This window comes from Montipora capricornis, chromosome 4 (assembly GCF_036669925.1).
Source record: "Montipora capricornis isolate CH-2021 chromosome 4, ASM3666992v2, whole genome shotgun sequence".
NCBI lineage: Eukaryota > Metazoa > Cnidaria > Anthozoa > Scleractinia > Acroporidae > Montipora > Montipora capricornis.
Window position 1 is genome coordinate 54621000 of NC_090886.1, and position 15000 is coordinate 54635999.

At 39.0% G+C, this 15000-nt stretch overlaps 3 protein-coding genes across 5 annotated transcripts in view; 1 reads left to right on the forward strand and 2 right to left on the reverse strand.

Moving 5' to 3' along the window:
* Window positions 1-6480, reverse strand: part of LOC138047518 (uncharacterized) — an 8142-nt gene extending 1662 nt beyond the window's left edge. Inside the window, exons 1-4 of one of the 3 annotated variants that reach the window (XM_068894401.1) lie at window positions 5470-6480; window positions 1776-5108; window positions 1526-1674; window positions 532-841 (exon numbers count right to left, since the gene is read on the reverse strand). In XM_068894401.1, the coding sequence (XP_068750502.1) occupies window positions 532-615 (84 nt within the window). In that variant the 5' untranslated portion in view covers window positions 616-841; window positions 1526-1674; window positions 1776-5108; window positions 5470-6480. Of the gene's footprint in view, window positions 1-531; window positions 842-1525; window positions 1675-1775 lie in introns of all 3 variants that reach the window. The other 2 variants (XM_068894402.1, XM_068894400.1) reach the window with 2 other exon arrangements.
* Window positions 6481-11886: 5406 nt separating this feature from the next.
* The window catches only part of LOC138047530 (sterile alpha motif domain-containing protein 15-like), a 3582-nt gene continuing 468 nt past the window's right edge, over window positions 11887-15000 (forward strand). Inside the window, exons 1-3 of the mRNA XM_068894420.1 lie at window positions 11887-12052; window positions 12475-12573; window positions 14404-15000. The exon at window positions 14404-15000 is cut by the window's right edge and continues 468 nt beyond it. Coding sequence (XP_068750521.1) covers window positions 11894-12052; window positions 12475-12573; window positions 14404-14604 — 459 coding nt within the window. The 5' untranslated portion in view covers window positions 11887-11893 and the 3' untranslated portion in view covers window positions 14605-15000. The remainder of the gene's footprint in view (window positions 12053-12474; window positions 12574-14403) is intronic.
* Window positions 14827-15000, reverse strand: part of LOC138047528 (GTP-binding nuclear protein Ran) — a 9055-nt gene continuing 8881 nt past the window's right edge. The window contains exon 4 of the mRNA XM_068894418.1: window positions 14827-15000. This exon is cut by the window's right edge and continues 465 nt beyond it. The gene's annotated coding sequence lies outside the window, so the exon portion shown is untranslated.

The window sequence follows — 15000 nt, forward strand, 5'->3', positions numbered from 1 at the left end:
TTGCAAATTTCTCTACATACATCATCATGATACATTATCCATGTTTCAAATGTCAATAACAGTGAGGTATCCAGCATGAAATAGAGTAGTCATTCACATCTTTATTGGTACACAGTATGACAAAATAATATATATTTGTAATATCAAATGTTATAAGGGCTGTCATCAGGGGCCGTAACCCGTACCACCTGTTATGGCTGAGCCCAGTCAATGTTACAGGTAATGGTTGCTGACCATTTATTTTTTAAAGTTCTGTGTTGCGTGAGTGGGAAGTTTATCTTTTTGCTCTGTTTAATTTTCATTACTTTTTGACTGAGAAAATAAATAAATTTCCGAGGATCACATTTTAAAAATTTTCTGGGGGAGCATGCCTCCAGAACCCCCTAAGGGCTCAGGCCCTTTGGGCCTTCAGTCACATATTTATATGTTACAGGTGAAATCTTGAGTGTTACACTTGCTTCAAAACTTAATGACAGCCTGGGTTATTTGGAACTGACTCCAACTGTATAAACATCCAGAGACTAAACTTACATGATATGATTTTGCGAGGTATGGACATATATCTAGGATCTCCTTGGATGAATTAGCCTCCTCTGTGATAAACTTTCTCCTCATTGGATAGGTCTCCTTCACAAGATTAGAGAATGTGTTACATGACAAGGACCCCTGTTCACTACTGGCCAGCAATTCCAAGTTCCATCTTTGGGAAAGTTCATCATCACAGTACTTCTTTTTTGTAGGGCTTTGGCTCCACCCTCCCTTCACACTCTGATGACCTTTTGGGTTTTGAATTTCTCCTCTGGTTTCTAAAATATTTGCTTAATTGCTTTTGTACCGACACCTAGGGGAAATTACCAGAGATTTATTAGACAACAAACACAATAAATGTACACATCATAACATTGCATCGTCATTTAATTCACAGACAATATTATATCTTGTGTGACACATGATTTATCAGCACTAAATTCACCATGCTTGGTCAGAAATATAATAGTGAGGGAATGTAATTCATGACATGACATTACAAGAGTTAAGACTAATTTTGTGCAAAGAAAACATCACACCTAGAAATGATTCACAGAAATTAATGCTTGCAGGTGAATCATGAACAGCAAATCATTGTCTGAGAAGCCTGCACAGAAACAGGACTTCATCATCAAGGGGGTATCATATCAAAAGCAAGCACTCTAAAGAAAATACATGTATTTCAGCCAGGATTCCAAACATCTGCAGTAAATGCCTTCTCGCGACTTTATAGAATTTGAAGCATGCCCCGGACTTCCCTACTGAGAAAGGGCCAGATGCCTACAACTCAAGCCATCTTGCATAATATCTTCGTCAAAACAATAGAATTCAAGATGGCCGCCGTGCCGGTAAAAAGGAATAATCGATCTTTATTACAGTAATTATCGAAATAAACGACATGTTATGCTCTACTTCATGAAAACCGATATGATAATGGGCGGATAATGGACTAATTTGGGGCATTTCACACTATTGAGATAAGAAATTACGCACTTACTTGTGCTTCTACATGTAAATCTGCTCTGGCTATCTCCTCTTTGATAATCCGCTTTATGAGAAGTCGATGTCCAGACTTAGGGACGACCGCCATAAATTCGTCGATGTTGTCAATCGGCTGAAGAAGAGTGGACCCATCAATACCATTATCTAAAAGAGAAAATGCCCGAGTTTAACTTAAACTTTTAGAAAATTGAAGGTATTCACAGTGATATATATTCCATTCACATATTTCAACGAACTTTACCAACCTCTCAGCAAGTCAAGGGCTTCTTGCGGCACATTTCTCCTTTTTAAAAGTGAAAGAAGCTGTTCCGCAGTTGACTTTTTCAGGTCCATTACTGTCTTGAAGTTGATTTTGCGTTGGAAAGAGAAGAAATCCACACCGAGATTTGAAATGTCGCGCGTTTGCTCGTCTGAGGCAGGGCGGAAAGAGACCGGGCGGTGAAACGAGCGGGTCCGAGCAAAAAGGTGTGATGCAGTAGACTGGGGTCTACTAAAAAGCCTTTTCAAAATGGCGGCAAGTGTTGAGATCGGCGACTCACTAGAAGAATTGGAAGAATTGTTTTTACAGGACATCACAGACGACTGTTTTGATTTGAACGAGGAAAAAAATTCTTCAGATGTTCCAGACACATAGCTGATGTTATTGTAACAAACATTTTCCCTCTGTTTTTGATTGGTTCTCTCCTATAACCTATGGCCTTTAGGTGAATCCAAGTGTTTTGATTGGTGCTTTCTTGTTCAGGACTTTGCTATACAAGCCATTTCCATGGAAAAGGTTATAAGCCATGGTTTTTTTTTTACATTTTGTTTATATTCTGCTGAGTATTTTCACGACTCGTGCTGTGTGTTGAAGGACCCAAAAGGCAAGTCAAAATAGAAGTAACAACTTGGAAATATTAAGCTCTTACTAACCGAACTGGAGGGCGATACTGGGGAATATTGGTTGAACATTGTGGAACTAAAGTTGAGCACAGCGAGGTCCATACAAAAATGACCAAGGTGCAATATTCGTCAGTATGGCTTGGGCAAGCTTAGTTAGAAAGTAGTTTATCATATGGTACTCGGTCCATGGTTGTTTCTTGAATTTGTGGCTTTTCAAAAACAAAAATTACACAGCTTATGACCGCTTTCAAAGAAATGGTCAGTATAGAAAAATCCTAACCAAGAAAGAACCAATCACAATGCTTGCATTTACCTCAAAACTACCTTACCGCAGGAGGAAAAGCCGGCAGGGCAAGCAACCCCCCACCCTTAGCTCAAGGTCTAGATCCGCCACTGATTACCCCAATATTTTTCTGTAGTTGAATGATAATTGAGCTAATTATGTGCCTTACTGTGAGTACAATAGTTGTGCAAAGTTTAATTATGTCTTTAGAAATCAGTCATGTTCAGAGAAATTATTGGCACAGGATTTGGGTAAAGTGTTTTTTATTGTCATTATTGAGAGCTTACTGAACACAGGCTGACCAGAGTGCACCTCAGGCTAAATGACATACCATCGTAGCTTACTAGTTAGTATGAAGAGTTATATAGTTAATGTCAAGAGAATTTGGTAAGCCTATTTATGGTTAGCTCTCACAAGCAGAAATGGTAACATGCTATTTTCAAAACAAAATAGAAAATAGAGCTAATTATTGTTACCTATTACCATTAATTATCTGAAAATAAAAGTCCTGCCTTCCACATTGTGTACACAGTGTGACATTGCAAATCGTCTAATTTGCATAATCTAAAAAAAAAATTTAAACTGGAAATATGAGACAAGATATTACAAAGTTTACAAAGTCATAAATGCTATCGCCCTCATTTTTTGAATGACCTTTACAAAAGAGTGATAAATGTATTTTTTTGGATTATAGGCTCTATAACTTAATCAATAAGACTGGAATTTTGCAGAGGGGTTAAGCATTTGAATCACAAACCCTCTGAGGAGAGTCTGAATGTCTGGGAAAAAATCTACTTTGTGCACGAAATACAGATGACGTAAAATAATGGAAACAGGCGACAAGAAACAATATCGCTCCAAAATATAATCATGTCTTGCAAACAGTGGTTAAACAATAATTATGTTACCATTTGTGTCTGGTGCCCCAAGAAGGAACCATATTACGGTAAATTAAAGATGAACTGTCCAAGTTACATTAAGATTAGTTATTTAATAGTAATACATGAAGCAGCAGATAACCTAGCAACCTTTGTAGCTTTCTTAATTGTTGTTGATAGAAGAATCCTCCTTACAAGAAGGGATTTCTCTCCACTAAAACATTCACTAATTAGCAGGTAGTTTGAGGGGAATACTGTGTGTAAATGGTGAGTTGAGGAAAACTCATAGGCAAAAGTTAGGCTTTGTCTGTAGAATGAGGGGGAGAAATTTACAAACTCAAGCAAACTCTCAACCCCAAAATAAGGTTAAAAAATGAAACAAACTCTGGGTGAAATTAAAAACTTTGATCAGAGAAACAGCCAGATAGTTCATGTATGAAAAACTGAATCACGTAGGAGGGATTAACAAATATTTGACCCTGAAAATTATTCAGCAGAAGTGGCCGGCTTGGTGGTGATGTGTCCGAAAAGGCTTGTGGTGTATGAGGCCACCTAAGCAGAAACAGCCACAAGTCAAAAAGGGACCTTGCCGAGTGCTGGAATATGTACTCAATAGATTAAGGCCTTTTACTGACACCTTGAAAACAATATGAAACAGAAAGTTACTGTATTGATATGTAATATATTTAATTGATTGAATAAAAGGGCTTGATCAGCCACACATTTTTTTTCTCTTCTTTAAATAAGCCCTCAGACCCCCAAAAATAGATGCCTGTGATCCTTGAGTGTGAAATAGTTATGCTATAATTTTTAAGTTCTCTCTGCGGTGTTGCTAGTCAAGCCTAACAATAAATACAGTCATTGTTATAGTTTAAGGTATGTTCCAGGGCTTATGCTTTTAATTATTTTATTTATGTTTCACACAGTGGAACAAAATGTGATCATATTGATCAGCCACCGGTTAGCTTATTTGTTTGTGTCCAAACTGCACAAAGGCAAAGAAAACAATATGGGGTTTGGGAGAGGATGGGGAGTCTTAATTAAAACGTAGCAGTAGTGACAGGCTACAAATTGCTTTTCCTCACGGGAGGATATTCTGCAAGGAACTGGAATCATTGCTTTGTCCTCAGTTGGTACAAAATATGAAGGAGTTGCCATGGAATAGAATGACTTTTTTGCATGGTCATACCTAACGGGGCAAGGACATGGTATTTACAATAACTTATCAGTTTGCATTGTTTTGCTGTGATCCATTTTAAGTCTAGTCTATATATTACCTCGAGATCAAACATTGTTTGCCATGTTATGAAGTGTTCTCACACATCTGTCCTTCTGTGGAATGTTTGTTGAAGCTCTTTTTTCCAGGCTTTGAAGTAATTAAGTACTTGGTTTAAGTTGGTAACACGTTGATCTGTTATTGACTGCAGTGACCTGTTATCTTTGAAGACATTCCAAAGCATTTCACATTTTCATAAATTCTTGTGTCTTTTCTGTGGTGTTGTTTTCATGCAAAGCCACGTATTTGCAAACTTTTTCTGACAGAGTATTGACAGCAAGCTTTACTCGTATTTTATTTAAATTATCAAGATGAACTTACAAGCGCCCTGACTAAACCGTATTTGTTGTTTGCTGATTTTCCCAAGCGGCTGAAATCTTGAAAATAGTTTTTTACTGTCGGTGAAATTGACTGCGGCGGGCGATTCGTCGCGAGCGATTTAAAGTGAGCAAGTTTGAAGTTCTGAAACGCTGCTATATCCAAATATATCCAGCTGGTTTTTTACTATGTTATGTAAAAGCTATCGATCTTAAACATATCTAAAATTTAGAGTGGAGTAATGTGGAGTACTCCTAAAAGAAGCAGCGGAACACGGCTTGGTCACGAAAAGCAAGACATACCTGCATTCGACACTGTCTTACTTCACTCAAATTTAAGCAGCTTCCGACGAAAATACTTGAGTGATATTCCAACAGACAAAATAGTATTGAGTTTTGGGTCAAAAATATCAAAAAGGCCTTTAAAAAATACACTACTCGTGGCCCAAAAATAAAGAAAGAAAATTTGATTTCCGGTTCGTCGAGAGGATATTTTTGGCAGCCATTAATTGCACCGGAAGCGCGGAAGGAGCGCTCGTGCCAGTCCTTCTCCGCATCACCCATTGGGCCAAGAGCGGAGTGCCCGTTTCACCGCCCTATGTATAAGCGCCCTGTCTGAGGACACGAAGGGACGCCACGCTTACTATTCTTCCCTACAATTGGTTAAGAAGTATCATGTGACCACTTGAGGACGAGATAATCTGGAATCGAGTTTTTATTTCAAAATGGCTGCCGACCGGCATCGACTATCGTGCGAGTACTGTAACTACAGTTGTCGTGTAAATGAAAGCGATAATTTTTTTAAACACTTAATCAAGTTCCACTCTAACGAGCCTAACTTTCTGGTTTATTGTTCAAATTGTGGAAGGTCTTTTTCGAAAGTGAATAGTCTGCAAAGACATTACAACCGAGAACATAAGGAAACGGATGATGCTGATGAACTCGAACCTGGTATTGATTATGAAGAAGACGTAGAGCCAGACTTTGGTTGTATACAGTTCAGGTCATACAATGTACATGCCAGAGCTTTTAGCAAGAGTATGCAGGTCCTACTCAAAGCTTCATGTAATTGTTTTACATGCATTATGATCACAATAATTATGATGTTTTGATATCATAGTATAATTTTGAAACGTATGCATGTGTAACAGGAATAGGCTATTATTGAAAGATTTGTAGGTGATTTAGGTTGAGTTGTTAAAATAGACTTGAAAATGTGTTAGGTTCACCCCTGTGAAAATATTGGTAATAATGCATAAATTAAAAATGTCCTCAAACAGTAAAGGTGTGTTTTCATTAGAGGTGTGTTAGGATGACTCTGGCAGATTTCTCCAGTCAAAGAACATTTGCATCTCATTAATTTATGGTGTGTTGAAAACTGATCTAAGGGTATACACAAAGGTGTGTAATTCTTACACACCTTATGTGTTTCCTTACACACAATGGTGTGTTTTCTTGAACTGTGAAATAAAACAGTGAAAAGGTGTGTCACCACTACACACCTTGGTGTGTCAGGGAACTCACAAGGTGTGTTATGAAAACACACCTTGTTTAAGAGTGTAACATTGCAACTCGGAGATGGAGGTGTTTCACCACGGCCATCTGAAGAGAGGCAATAAAGGCCGCTTTTTTGCGTTTCAAGAGCTTTTAAGAGCAATTATGATAACTCTTCTCGGTTAAGAAGGTGTTGTTTTGGAACTCGCCCCAGTCCTTTCGCGGAAAATGATTATTTTGAAGCCCAAATTACCCCTTTGCCATGCATTATCATAGTTTTGCGAAGAAACAAGCACGGAGACCCCCCATTTTTAATAGTTGTATTTACCCGTAATAGGTACACGGAAAACATATTTTAAGAAAAAAAAAAGGTGGATAGTATAAGTTGTAGTATTTATATATAAATGACGTGAAACTGCATTTGGAGCCAGACACTGAGTGCAAGGTGATGACTGTAGCGGTCCAATTTGCTTACATTTCTTTGCTTATTGAGCAATTTCAAATCACTTTACTTGAAGGTTATAGCCCGGACAAACAATTAAGTTCAAGTTTTCAGTAATATTCAATAGCTTTTGCTACATAACAATTTTTCCGGTTGATCTAGTTTCGAACGCTTCTCGCGTAATTCGGTAAAACACTTAGAATATAGGGCATACAGCGCGAAAACAAGCACGGTGACCCCATCTTTTTATTACATTTTTAAAATGTCCTGTGTGTGAATATCAATTGTGCCAACTTTGAAAAAAATCTGGATAGTACGTCATTTTCAAGGGAATTACCTTATCTGGTTTCACGGCGGCGACATATTACTTATTCATTACCCTTGTAGCAGGAACAGTTGATCATACCTAGGGACAGTTGATCAGTACTGGGGACAGTCGATCAGTGGTAGAGACAGTTGATGATAGCGAGGGACGGCTGATCATTCCTAGGGACAGTTGATCAGTGGTAACTGAGGACAGGTGATAAGTGGTAGGGACAGTTGATCATAGCTAAAGACAGCTGATCTTTGCTAGGGGCAGTTGATCAGTGGTAGGGGCAGGTGATAAGCGATAGGGATAGTTGATCAGTGCTAGGCACAGCCTTGCATATACGGAACCCGCGCTCGCAGTGCGCGCGGCAGTCAAAACTGTACCATCCTGTCAATCATTTTCCCTCTCATCGGAAAGGGTGCATTTTTGTGCGCAAACGACGTTGTTGTCGATCTACCCTGTCGAAAGGGCGCCACCAAAGTCTTTTTTTCGCGAAGTTAACACAAATACATTATCAATACAGTTTTGACATATTCTGGCACTAAACTCTTTTCATTATTATCATAATGAATTCGTCTTAAAGTAGTTAGAAAAGTCACAAATACCAGACTAAGCACCACAGCTGAACGTTCGAAAGCCGCTTGCCAGCAACCCAGTTTTGGCGCCATAGTTTGTTGAAAAAAAGTTGCCACAAAACCTTTCAAAAGGTTTTCTAGCCCCTTATATATAATTGCGAACAATAGCCCATTTCCGAGTTGCTGCATGCTTCAGTATCAAAGCGAGTCCTGGTGCACAACCATTCAAATGGAAATGAGTTGTGTATTCTTATGCAAATCAAACTAATTTCTATTTCAATAGTTAAGCAATAAGACTCGCTTCGAAACCGAGACAAACAGCAACTCACAAATGGCCTATTCAAGTGACTTTTGATAGCACGGTTTTTCCCGCTCTCTGAATTCTGATTGGTCATTCAAATTACAGTAGCTCTCGCCGCATGCACGGAGTAGAACAGTAGTAGGGACAGGTGATAAGTGCTAGGGACAGTGGTATGGACAGTTGATCCGTAATGATACGTAGTAAGGCATATGGACGACTATATGTTAGACGACTATATGGCATACTGGCACGAGGTATATACCCTCACGCGCCTCTGAGCTCTCAACCTCGTCCCTAGGGTCTCCATTGTCGTCGACAAGATACCTTAGGAACGAGGTTACTGAGGTATGGGTCCTCAAAGTGATTCCTCAGTATTGCACTGCGCATATGGTGTGTCAATATTTATAAATTGGATCAAATTTACAACATTGAAAATATGGCGTAAGTTGATCATACACGCTGAAATAGTTTTCAAAACATTTGAAAGAAGTTGAAAATGACCCATACTTCTTTGCGAATAAGTGCGCGCATTAACATTGGAGAGAGAGACACGTGACTCGAGATAGACAGGTACGATGGTGTTTTACTCCCAACCCTTTGATTACTATCTGGCAAAATACGTCCAGCTTTATCCACGGTCCCATCTACCCCTTGTGACGTCATCACTTTTAAAGGTCAGGAACAGCTTTGTCCACTAACTTTTGCAGGGAGAAGAGATCTTTCAAACTATACCAGAATGAGCACAATTCAGTCAAAGAAACTGGAGAAACGGCCAAAAAAACGATGTAACACTGACCTGAAAATCTCCATGAAAAGCTTTCTTCATTACCCACCTACCTTTCTGAGCACCTAATTCTAAGATGATGAAAGGTTTCTCAGAAACTTTTCCCACCAAAATAAAGCCTACCAAATGCCCAGCAAGTTGAAAAAAAAAATGAGGCTAGGAAAGCGAAAAGAGAGGGAAGGAGAGAAAGCGAAAAGTGAAAGTCGAAAGTGTTGTGCTACTTTTAAACCCAAAAAAATTCGAAATTTTGCTTTCTGTGCATGCCCGAACTTTGCAAGCGCTTATTTTGCACCTGGCTGAAAAGGCCGCGGAGTTTACAACCTGGAAACGGGTTTGTAGGGAGATTTAGCTGTTAAACAGCACGACAGTGACCAAAAAACCCCTCAACTAGCTTCAAAACGTGTTTTTCGGCCAAATCTCCAGTAGCCAAAGGGTTAAACGAGCACGGTGACCTATATTTTATATTCTATAATTTTGGTGTACAAATTATCTCCTTTAAAACAAAAATTTTTTTTAAAAATTATCGGAAGGAAAAAAAGATATACCTAAAAAAAGAAAGATATAGCTAAAAACGTGCACAAAGCCCCTTACCCAGGGATGTAAATTATGATCTTCAAAACAACGATTCGAGAAACGTTTTTAGTCAACGTCGTTTTAAGTTGAGTGATTTTTCCATAAACTACATAAGACAGTGTTCCATATGCTCTAGACTTTCTACCAATCAGGTGCTTTTTCAAGTGTTACTTTTAAAAACCCTCTCGTTTAGCTACAGGAAAATGTACCCTGAGCCGATGAAATAACGCGCGTGATTAGTATCGGTACAGGTATCAATGGAGTAAGATTGGTCCATTATACCTCTCAAACAAGCACGGTGACATATCGTAGTTCTCAAAACAGGGATTCGAAGGGAACATTCAGGGAAAGTTTCAAGAAAATCGTTCGACAACTTTTTTTTTCTGAGGAATCACCTTAAGTCACGGCAGTTGCTTTTTTGCTGTCCACCTTTATTGAATGGGGACAACACGACAACGCCATTAAGCAGTAATTTTATTGGTTGAAAAAGGAAAAATGATCGTGCTGCACGCATTTTTGTTAGCTTCTCACCCGTACTCGTTAAAACAACAACTTGAAATGTCCTATGATTTTAAGGTTTTGATGACAACGTGGGCACACCGCCGTGAATCTTTCATTCTCTCTCTTTACTTCATCCGTCCGTACCAATACATTTAATGGATACTTCGCCCATAATGTACAACATAATAGACCTTTTTACCGATACGGGGACCATTTTGATTTCCATTGTTTCGAATAGCTATTATGGGATGCCCAGGGGTCAAATACACATTAATTTGCCCCCTGAGCATCCCATAATGTCTTTCGAAACAATGGAAATCAAAATGGCCGCCGTATCGGTAAAAAGGTCTATTGAGATGGAATAGGCGTGAAATACTTAAAAGAGCTCAAACTTATAAGTAAACATAATTTCTAATCATCCAGTTTTGTAAAATGTTAAAGAATTAAATCTTTTACTGGAAATAGTGTATTAAAACATAGAACGTTTCGGCCATAAACCATGGCCTTCATCAGCTAATGCTGGAGGTCACGTGACCTGGACAGATCACGTGACAGGCGACTAGGAAAGCGCCTCAGCACCCGGTCCCATGTGTTGGACAAACTGAAACGGAGCCCCCCTTTGCGGTTGAGAGAAGGCTGCTTTATCCTTTACCATATGGCCTCCTTTATTCCTCGTCGGACCCAGTCCTCTTCTCGATCGAGTATCACCCACGTCCGTGTTGTTGAAAGAGTGACGAGTTTCCTTACAATGTAGGTACACCGCAGAAGTCTGTGCCTCGTTGGATCCCTGGTGACGGTGCTGATCCAGGCGGGTACTCAGGCATTGTTTGGTCTCGCCAACATAGCTGTTGCACATCCCCGAGATCCACACGGGATCCCGTGGACTAAATTTGACAACTTTTCTCTACGCATCTTGTCTTTGACCTTGACCAGTTTAGATCTTAGGGCGCGTTCGATTGACCCTACTCCGGAATAAGAATACGTAGAGTGATGATTAAAACGGTATGTTTGGCGCGTTTCGAAGCAGCAAAGATAATAAAAATGTTTAAAATAGCGTTATAGTGGATGTTTGACAATTTTAATGTGAATCTCCGTAAAAACGAAGGATTTCTAACTTATATTCCATGTATTCTTATTCCGGAATACGGTGAATCGAACGCACCCTTAATGTGCCAATCGGCACATAGTCGAGATGTTATGTGATCTGAGAGCGTTCTTAATTCTTTTGGCAACACCAGCAACGTACGGGATCTTAGCCAGTGCCTTCTCTGAACGGCCCGCCACTGCTCCCTCCTGTCCTAGGTTTCTTTCCCTTCTTTGCTGCTTTTAGGAAGGCCTATTTTGGGTATCCACAGCCACGCAAAGCCTTCTGAACGTAGTCTTGTTCTTCTGCGAGCTTTTTTGGGTCACTGATTATAGTGATTATTGAAGCTGCCCGATGGTTCAGGGTGCGAATGACTCCAAGTTTGTGAATTAGCGGGTGGTTCGAGTCAAAGTTGAGGTAATGATCTGTGTGGGTAAGTTTTCTGTAAATTCCAGTGGTCACTAATCCATCATGATAAATCGAAATCATGCATTCTAAAAAGGTAATTTTGCCATCCACAAGGTGTACCTACACTGTAAGGAAACCCGTCACTGTTTCAACAACACGGTCGTGGTGAAACTCGATCGAGAAGAGGACTGGGTCATCTGAAATAATTTTCTATGATCCTTTGCGGAACGCTAATCGTTGCCATGACAAACAAAAATGGCGGAAGGACTCATCAAGAGTTCTCGAAGGACCCCTACAAAATTTGACAATGGATTCGAACCGACTTTTGAGTATGATGGAACGCCTTCTTGTCTGAATTGGAGCACTGAAGACGTCGCTGATTGGGTTGAGTTCTTAGGGTTTAAACAGTACCGGGTGAGAAAATCAACATTCTAAAATGTCTTCAAAAATATCGATGCATGAATTTGCTCCAAGCATCACGGTCCTTTCGGATTTTTCATAGAAATTTATTGCAAGATCATGAGCGTTGTACAACGTATTTTTCAAACAGAGAGACAAATGTTTACCGCGCGTTCCTAATAGCATTTTGTGAATTTATAAAGCTCTCTTGCTCTTTCATGGTTTCGCTCCAAATTTTTTGTGATATATAGAATTACACCTGGATGTCAATCAGATTTTTTTCTTTTTTTAGGAATTATCTCTTTGCTTGTAGAAAAAGTTTCTGCTTCTTCACTTAAAGAATAGATTATGCCACGTATTGTTCGGAAACTCCCCAAAAAACTATTCTTTTAGTGTCATCTAAGAATACGTATAACATTTCTTTTGCATGTTTGTAGGCTTGTTTCAGGGATAATCTTATAAACGGAAGAAAACTTATTAATGTTGATGCTTCGTCATTGCCAAACATGGGTGTAAATGACTTTGCTCACATAAAGGTTTGTATGCAACTTTCAACAAGACAACGTCACGCCTATGGCCTTCTTCTTGAGGAAGCCAATCTTGAACACAGAATATCCGGGCAAAATCCATTTACTTGAACATACTCATCATGCACATGTGTTAATGCAGCAGTCAATGTACGCCTCCCCCACCCACCCCAGGGGATTGGGCGGGGTTTAGGCATTTGCAGTTTCTAATAGAGGTTTTGCACGGCAGCCATGTTACATGGCAGGAACAATGAAAATGTTTTGCATTAGAGAGAACATTTATTCCCATAGGAAAAAGAATCTATTGTTCCTGCCATGCAACATGGCTGCCGTGCAAAACCTCTATAGGAGCTAATGCTCCACTATATGGGGAAATTTTAGACTGCCTAATCCCCCGAACTTTTCTGGAACAATTCCAGATTTTAAAGGGTTTCATAGTTGATGTTCTCAACAAACAAAAGCTGAAAGAAAAGTTGAAACATTTCTTTGAAATGATATTAAATAAAAGATTGCTTGCTTAGTTTTATTTTTTGAATAAAATGGCATCAAATGTTAAAAGATACATCTTCAACAAAAAAGAAGAAATGGGAGAGCAAAATTTATACTCATCTGGTAAGTTACAATAATTGTATATTGCATCCCACACAGTATTTTGAGAGACCTTGAGAAAAAATCCAATGTAGCGTGCGAATGAGCTATCGTTCTGTACCAAAATCGGATCTTCCACTATTGCCAAGGCAACTGTTGTTGAATATTTCGTACGTTTTCGCTGCTTTATTTCTTGTTTTCTCTTCATCCAATCGAAAACATGCATACTTCCTAATCCTTGCATATGTGGTGCCGGGTTAGACATCAAATGAAAATTGAGCCGAAACAAATTCATTCACTTAAAATGGACCTTTCACACCTCAAAACATGATTTATTGTGAAAACTTTGACCAAAGAGCAAAAAGTACAAAGGCGATACACATTACAGCAGTCGTCAGTCACAAACACCCCTCAACAATATCGATGTACATATTTTGAAAGTAAAATTTAGGATGTCAATCAAATGTTTCCATGAGGAATTCAACTGCTGCCAAGACAACAGGACTATTCCTATTGTCATGAAAGAATTTGATTGACATCCTCCTAAATTTTAGTTTTGAAATATGAAAAAATGTCCTTGAGGGGCATGTGACTGCTAACTGCTGTAAAGCCCTCCATGAGGAATGAAAAGGTATTATTTGAATTTTTCTACCAATGAATGAGACACTTACCATGAATTCCTGCTTCACAATTCACTTGACCTTGTGGAATGGTCAGCAGTTTTCAAGTCTAAACAACTCCACCCAAAGTACAACAAGATTCAAAATAAGGCTAGTACCCCACCCAGTGCAGCACAATTTTTGTGCGTAGTCCCTGGCTAATCCCCACATAGTCCCGGGTTTGGGGGGTGGGGATTTACATTGACTGGAGCATAAGTGCAACACTACATATCCTAACTTGATTTATGTCGTATAAATTAGTCACTAAGTTTTTTGTTACTTGAAAAATAATGTCATGGAGTCATCAAAACGATAGGCTTTGCAGCAACTAAATTGTCCTCTGGTTTTGCCAAGTTTCACAGGGCACTGAAAGTTAAATTTCAAAGCACAAACAGCAAAACCTGTTCTTGCAACATGCTTTGCAGTAGATTATGAGATTCAAATCAGAGATTCAATCCACTGTGATTTCAAGCGTGAGCAGTGTGCATTAAAAAAAGCAGATAAGGGAGTGCAGTAATGCAGTGAAATTGAGCTTTAATGTAAATAGCCTATGGCTGCTTGTCAAAGTAATTTTTTTTCTTTATAACAAAAGGTTATTGCAAGAAAAATTCGAGAATTATTGGGAATTGAAGAGCCCTACTGGAACAGGAGCATATCTCTTATGCATCGTGAGACTTCAGGACTATTTCTTGAAAAGAAAAGCAAGACTGGAAAGGAAGCAGACATACTGACTTTCGAAGATTACAAACGACAATTACAGAAGCAAGAAAAATACAAGCAAAGCAAGAGATAGCTCCCCACATTCCACTAAAGTACATTTTAATGCATGCAACAATACAATATTATTATTGTAGGGGGGAAAATATCTGGATACCATAAATCTTTTGTACTGAAGCCAAAGCTCCCCTCAAGTCCTTCAAATGAAGACATATCAATGCTGCTTTGTTAGTTATCCTGAATCCTTTTTGCCGTTACCAAAAGAGGAAACAGGAAGGAAAATAATAAACTCCACTAATCTATGTACCAGCCAACTTTATTTTCTGGATTAAAAGTTCATTTTATGATAGTGTTTGCCTTTAGCAAAATAATAGTCTAACAAAATTAATGTGACCTGTGTAACACTTCTGGTTTCTTCAACTGTATGTGGTGTAACCATATTCCCATTACAGCTGTCTTTCTTCCTCTTGTC